We start from the raw sequence: 7,660 nt of genomic DNA on the forward strand, positions 1-7,660 counted from the left end.
GTACCTATTACAGAACTGTGTCTAAATTTGTGTCGATCTTTTGGTGTCATATATAAAATCAGTATCCTGGCGACTACGGTACCTGTAGTCGACCTATAGGGAATTATCCTCCAGGGCCCAATTCTCTATATCACGTCTAAAAAACAAATAAATCAAAGCCAACTAGTGCAGCGCTAAGCGCAATTCTATAAAGATTAAGCACAATTTGTAGATTCACACTTTGCACTTTTCATTTAGGCCAAGGAAAACCTTATGGGCAGCGCACCTAGAAAGTTGTGCACATAACTTTCAATTAATCCCAATTAGCGTCACTTATGAGGAATTGCCAATTATCAGTGTCAATTAGGCCTTAACTGCGTGCAAAACTTTAAGCACCATATATAGAATTTGGGGGGGTAACTGCATTTCAACTACACGGCTCTGTGCTATGTTAACATGCAATACCACACCATGTGTTACATGTAAGGCCAGTTCATACTCCATTTTGCATTTGTCAAACAGATGCGCTAAAGGAATAATTCTATAAGGAATCGCCCAGATTTAGGCAGCAAGAATGCATGTAAATGCCAGTATTCTAGTGATTTACATGCCTCTATGACCTTTTTCTGACTACATGATATTGGAAACAAATTCACTAGTGTTCAATGGCATGAACTTTGCGGGTGGGCATTCACAAAGGAGGAGTTAGGGCAAAGTGCACATTTAAACATGGATTATAAAATGCTATCCGCTCGTTTTTTTTAACTACTGTATCTAGGCGAGAGCATGTATGACTGAGGTAAATCTGCATCCCTAATAAACACACATTTTTTGACCTGTTAAGCTAGTGTTCTATAAAAGTAGGCACCCTTTCTTTATAGAATAGGATCCCCTTTACAGAATTACCTTCTATGTGTTATGGGGCCCTATGTGCATTGTGGTCTCCCCTGACCTATGGGAATACCTCCAAACTACACTGGTAATATTATGTATTTTCTAAAACAATGCACATAAATGTATGCTTATGTTTATTTGATTCTTGATATACTGCCCAAATAGTAGGCTTTCTGAACGGTTCACAAAGCTTTGTAAACTACTAAGGCATCTTTTTACTAAGCTGTGGTAAGCGCTGATTGGCATAGGGTTAGCATGTGAGCCTTTATCACTTACAAAATAGGTGTTGGTAAGTGCTCAAGCACTAATATTTTTTTTAATGGACATATGCTAATGGCAAAATTAGTACTGCAACGGTAGCAGTGTGGCAGCAATTAAATCCTAAACAGCAGGAAAGAGTATTTATATAACTTTCACTATGTTAACGTTGGACAGACTGACTGACTGACTAGAAACAAGTCACAAGGAAAATAAATTTATGATAACTGAACTGATTTGATTATGCAGAAAGAATTTTCTCCATATGTTTTGATTGCCGTTTCTTAGGACATAATGATATTGTATTTATAAAATCAATAATGGCATGATTGCATGAATCAATATCATGAACTTTAGTATTGCATGTTACAATTGATTAGTTTCAAAAATATTTAAAGAAGAAGATAAAAAGATGACAATTTCTAGTACTGTATTTGTGAATGTGATGGCAAGTTCATGAAATCAGAAGGTGTTTTTATTGGCAGTGATCTGACTAGGAACATTGAGATTTATCACACTCAGACACCAGATGGTGCTAAGCTGCATTTCTGAGGCATTTTTCCACCTTTATCAAATAAAATAAGAGATTAACGGCTAAAATATTTAAAATATTAAAACTAGTACATGGCCATCAATGCAAAAAAGAAAACTGGCCCTTTTCTAGCTGCGGTAAAAATGGCCTTAGAACATGGGAAAGACCTGTGCAAGGGCTCACTCACTAAGGCCAGTTTTATCGCTGCTTAGTAAAAGGAACTGCTTGCCAGTCTAAATTCTAAAATTGGTCCAGATATATCAAGACTGCAGTTGATACCTGTGATTGACTAATTCATTAATACTACCAAACCTGCAAATATTACAGAAAAAGAAACCTAGGTAGTCTTGTAAACTCTGTAACTCTAAATTGTTTACAATTCAAAGTGTGTGTGTATTGTCATTTTCTTTATAATAACTTATAATGTAACATCTTTATTAATGTACCTACAACTGAGTGTAGCTGTATAAAATAACTAACCTGGAGATCCAAGACACTTAGGCTCTTATCCTTTATCACAGTATATTGAATTCTATGTATTTTGTTTTAATATGACAAACACAACATGTTATTAAAAATATGTTTTGTCGGTCTGCTCAAAATTAAAAAATAAATACTAATCTGGTACAACTAAAATTTTTCAACTTGTCTCCAGAAAGATTTCCACAATAAATAGTAAAAGCACCAGTCTACTTTCCATTCACATACTATGCTCCATTTTCACAATATACTACTTTTTTTTGTCTATAAACCCTTTCACCGATCATTTTTCATTTTTGGCACTAAATAACTCAAAAATTTGTGTTTCACTTGGCACTTTTGCAGAACTGCTAAAACAGTTACATTTCCACTATCTTTCAAAGGAGGTCAGTACCAAGGGCTGCCTGGTCTTTCCTACAATGCAACAAGCTATCAGTATGAGCATCTCTGGTCCCCTTCAGGCCAGATGCTGGGCGTAAAGCGTCCTTTAGGGCCTCGTCTGCTGTCATGAATCAAGATCAAAGGCTGGTGTCTGCAGTTTCAGATTTGGGTACCACTGGCTCAGAGACAGTATCGAGCTGCCCATCCCGGCAAAAGAGTACAGCTGGGTTTTTGCATGCCCACATGGCAACGTCCCCTCCATTGGCGGGAGGACTGGAGGAGGACATCCTGCTGCCAGCCCCACGCCTACTGACATAGGGGTCCCTGATCCGACTCGGCTTGCTCCGGGCCTCCCGGCTCTGGCCCTGGGCGGAGAGATAGGCAGCGAGGTTCCTAGTCCGGTAGCCCTCTTCCCGGCTGCGCCCCAGCAGCATGGAGATATTGGGGTTCCTGATGGCATAAATGAGCGGGTTGATGGCGCCGTTGGCCCAGGCCATCCAGATGGCCACCGTGTCCATGACGGGGCCGAAGGGGTAGCCGCCGGCGGCCGCCGCGATGCCCATCACGCAGTAGGGCCCCCAGCAGCAGATGACGACGACGATCATGATGAGCACGGTGGTGGCGGTGCGCATCTCGCTGTAGAAGCGCAGCAGGTGCGCGTAGGTGGTGACGGGGCGCACGCGGATCTCGGACAGGCGCACCGTCTTGCAGATGTTGTAGTGGCAGAAGCACATGAGGGCGAAGGGCAGCAGGTAGCAGAGGGCGATCAGCGCGAGGCTGTAGGCGCGGCCGAGGCGCGAGCCGCCCGCGTGGAACACGTACATGCAGTGAGAGAAGCCGCGCTTGTGCGCGAGCGGCGGCACGAGCAGGTACCAGGGCAGCGAGAAGGCCACGGCCGCCAGCCAGACGGCGGCGAGGAGCTGCAGGGCCCGGCGGCGGCCGATCTTCTCCCGCGGCTGCCGCACGATGGCGTAGTAGCGGTCGAAGGAGATGAGGGTCATGGTGAGCGTGGAGACGACGCCGAAGCACGAGTTGAAGAAGCCGTTGGCGAGGCAGAAGCGCTCGCCGAAGAGCCAGGCGCCGTCGCGGCTGAACAGCATGGCGAAGGAGAAGGGCAGGCAGAGGAGCGCCGTGAGCAGGTCGGAGAGCGACAGCGACAGGATGAAGGCGTTGGTGACGGTGCGCAGCTGCCGGTGCTTGACGATCACCAGGATGACGGCGCAGTTACCCAGGCTGGAGAGCAGGAAGATGACGAGCAGCACCAGCGCCTGAGCCGCCACGGCCAGCCCTTGCAGGAGGAGGCCGCCGCCCGCCAACGCCTTCCCGGTCTCCTGAGCCCCGTCCTCGCCGCCCCGATTGCCGGCCGCGGTGGCCGCCGCCGCCGCCGCCGCGCTCAGGGTGAAGCCGCCCAGTACCGCGTGGATCAAGGCTGGGCTCGGGGTCAGCTCCAGCGCGCGCTCCGTCAGGTTGGGCGGTGAGGCGAGATGCACCTGCGACTCCATCGGGCGCGGTGACGGCAGGTCGCGGGCGCAGGGAGGCAGCATCACTCGGTGGTGCGGGAAAATTCAGCATCACACCCGCCGCCGCCGCGGCTGCCCGCTCGCTGGATTGTCTAACCCCTCCCTCCGCTCTGTCTTCCCTGGGGTTCGGACGGCTGGCGACGTAGACAGCTGTTGCCAAGGCAACCGAAGCTTCTATTACCGCAGGGAACTAGGGCTGGGGTGGGAAGGAAGTTGGACCCAGATAGGAGAAGGCAGGAACTCGGCTTAGGTAGGTTGTTACTTCACTGTCTCGGGTCGATTAGTACAGTGTTTTTCAACCTTTTTACACCTATGGACCGGCAGAAATAAAACAATTATTCTGTGGACCGGCCTCGGTCCATGGACCAGCGGTTAAAGAACACTGGGCTAAGTCGTGGGCTAGACCCCACCCATCTCTACCCAATCTCCACCCCAGGCCTCGTCCCCATAATAGTACTAATTGCACCTTGCACGGCTCGTGCCTCATCTGGAAGCCTTCCCTCTGACGTTGCAACCTCAGAGAGAAGGCTTCCAGTTCAAGCACAGGATGCCCGTAGGAGCCGTTGCCCGTGGCTTTGTGCACTGAATCAGTTAGGAAGACAGAGCTGGCTCGAAAATAACACCGCCTCGATTGCACCATGGACCGGCAGTTGAAGAACACTGTTTTGGGCCTGTTTTGCACATGCGGGTCCTGTGGACCCGCAGGAAATTTCTGTGGACCGGCACTGGTCCATGGACCGGTGGTTGAAGAACACTGGATTAGTACACACGACTAATGCAATAAGAGGGCTGCAGTGAAAACCAACTCAGAAAAGGCTAACTGTATTGGGATCTTTTCCAGATAAGCCCCGCCAAAAAGTTAACCCCCACCACCCAAAAAAAGATTATAAAAAAGAGGCACAATCTGTAGAAAGTAAAGTAGGAGGGTTCCCCCCCCCCCAACCCTACCCCCCATCGGAGCCCTTAAAAAAATGGTCAACAGTTTATCCCTATTTTTTTATAATGTTAAGTTTCATATCCTCTTTTTTATAATCTTTTTTGGGTGCTCCGACAGGGGAGGCGTGGGGGGGAACCCCCCCACACTTTACTTTATACACATCACACCGCGTTGTGGGGGCGTTGTACAGAGAACTTCACTGGTTAAGGTTGCGTGCGCTGGCAAAAGGTGGCAGGGCTTAACTTTCGGCGTGTCCACTTTTTCCATTAGTGGCGGGGCTTATCTGGAAAAGATCCCTGTATTGTAATACCTTTACAAAAGCACAAGTATTGGTTAAGGTTTTGTATTGATTATAGTTGTACTGAAACCATCCCAATCAACACAAACTCTGTATTGTAACACCATTACAAAGCTCATATAAACCGCTCTGAATTGAGGTTCCCCCCCCCCAGTCATTAGCAGGGGTATAGAAGTTTACAATGAATGATTTCAGTACCAGTTCCCCTAACCAAACAGAATATCAGGAATGATTGAGAACATAACCAATACTGTCACAATCCCCTTATTGCCTCATAGTCGCTGCATCTAAACAATGTAGATAAATTAGAAATGGGACAGACAACGATAACAAAAATGATTAAGGGCATAGGAAAAAATTTTTCAAAATTATTGAAGGTACTATACCCAATGGCAATTACCTCTGCCTGAACACAGTCAAAGAAGTTGTTCAATATTAGGGTTGCTCAAGTAGCCATGGCACCCACAGAACTGGCTTCTACATTTAAGAGGATGGAATAATCAGGGATTTTCAGCTTGGGAATGGGCAAGAGAGAATATGAAATTTTGAGCAGAGCAAATTATGCAAACTGATCCAGGAGCTGTCTGAGCTACATAACCAGTGAGCCCAGGGCCAGTTATAGGCAGGGGTGAGAGGAGCAACTACAAAGGACCCCACATACCCAAGGAGCCCAACCAGTTATTCCTTTCTCTTCATCCCTGGCTATGTCTGTCTCACCTTCATGCTCTGCGTTGGGCAAGGTGACACTGGCAGTCTTCCTGACAGTGGCTGTCTGCCACAGTCTGTCCCAGAAACAGCTGCATCAGAGAGAGACTGACTATGACAGAGAGACAGAGCCAGGAAGGCTGCCAGCACCTATCAGAGTCACTGCCACCAGCAACTCCCTGCATAGCATGGAGCGGGAAGGTGAGGGAGCCTTAGACAGAGGTGGAAAGAAGCAGGGGGCCCCTTAAGTAGCTGGTTTTTAAAGTAGACCACAGGAGTGGGTTCAAAGAGGGGGGAAATGCCAGATAAGGGGTGGAGAAAGATGAAGGGGCAGACATGATGGGCCTGGAAACAGAGAAGAGGGTGGACAATGAGACAGGAGAGGAGGGGGAGAGGAAGCGAAAGAGTGGATGGGAGGGCAGTTGGGAGAGATGGTAGATCCATGAGAGGTGGGAAGGGAGAGAGAGATGGAATGGGAGGGCAGTTGGGAAGAGAAAGGGAGAAATGATGGATCTGGGTATGGGAGGGGAGAAGCTGGGTAGGGGGACAATCTAGAAGAAAAAGAGAGAAGCTGGACCTGGGGAGGGAAAGGGAAGAGCAAGGGATAGATGTTTGGTCTGGGGGGTCAAAGGGAAGGAGAGATACAGCATCAAAGGGGGGGGGGATAGAAGAGAGAGTAATGTTGGACCATGGAGGGTAGGGAGAGGAGGAGAGATGGACCTGGGGGATAGGAAAGAAGAGAAATGGGACAGGGAGATGTCAGGCAATGAGAGTGGGGTGGGCTGAGAAAGGAGCGAGATGAGAATGGGAGAGCTAGGGATTTGAGAGAAGATGGAAATTTGATAGGTAGCTGAAAATTAAAAAGAAGGGTGAGAAAGAGGGTGAAATTTGGGTGGACAGAAGCAGAAAAGAGGGGAGGAAAGAGATAAAAGAAAAATCAAGTATGTGTAGTGAGGAAATGGAACAAAACTGAAAAGAGGAAAAAAGAAAAATGGACAGCAGACAGTGGAAAGAGAAGTAGCAGAAGACAGACCAGAAACTGGGCCCAAAACCCAAAATATCCAGGTAAATGTAGAAAAAAAGTGTTTTATTTTTATTTTATTAACTAGAATGTTATTGTGCACCACAGACATTTTTATATTGTATTCAGTGGAGGAGGGGGGGGGGGGAAGCTTTGATACTAGGTTTTGTTTTTTTTAAATTCAAATTTTACATTATATAACAAGTATACAAACTTGAAGAGGATTTGCAAAATAAAGTCCTACAAAGTAAATGTAGTAGATTTAACATCAAACAAGAAATTAATTATTTAGTCCACATATTGATATTAGATCCAAGAACGAAGAAAAGAAAAAATAAGAAAAACCAAATACTTGGGGCTCTTTATACGAAGGTGCGCTAGTGTTTTTAGCGCGCACTACAATGCCGCACACCCTAACCCCGCGCTACCTGGAAAAAATATTAATGTTGGCTCTATGGAGGCATTAGCATGTAGCACGCGCTAAAACTGCTAGCGCACCTTTGTAAAAGGAGCCCTTAGTCTATTTAGACAGAATCAGGGACATAGTTAAACCACCCTGACAGCCGGTTCGCTAAACTGTGGCTGGTACAATTGGACCTATAGTGACTCCACCCCCCTCTTTGGCTGTAATAAATTCACTTAATTGTTTCAAATT

The 7,660-nt window shown here is 46.7% G+C and overlaps 1 protein-coding gene across 1 annotated transcript; it reads right to left on the reverse strand.

The window, feature by feature from the left end:
* Nucleotides 1-2,332: 2,332 nt before the first annotated feature.
* GPR135 (G protein-coupled receptor 135) lies at nt 2,333-4,172 on the reverse strand. The gene has a single exon (XM_033953505.1). It carries the CDS (start codon nt 4,066-4,068, stop codon nt 2,662-2,664), a length of 1,407 nt encoding a protein of 468 aa, XP_033809396.1. The 5' UTR covers nt 4,069-4,172; the 3' UTR covers nt 2,333-2,661.
* Between the last annotated feature and the right edge of the window lie 3,488 nt (nt 4,173-7,660).

The sequence above is a fragment of the Geotrypetes seraphini genome, chromosome 7 (genome assembly GCF_902459505.1).
Source record: "Geotrypetes seraphini chromosome 7, aGeoSer1.1, whole genome shotgun sequence".
NCBI lineage: Eukaryota > Metazoa > Chordata > Amphibia > Gymnophiona > Dermophiidae > Geotrypetes > Geotrypetes seraphini.

Excerpts from the sequence above, each read along its gene's own strand:
- GPR135 (XM_033953505.1), bottom strand. The coding sequence starts at position 4,068 with ATGCTGCCTCCCTGCGCCCGCGACCTGCCGTCACCGCGCCCGATGGAG.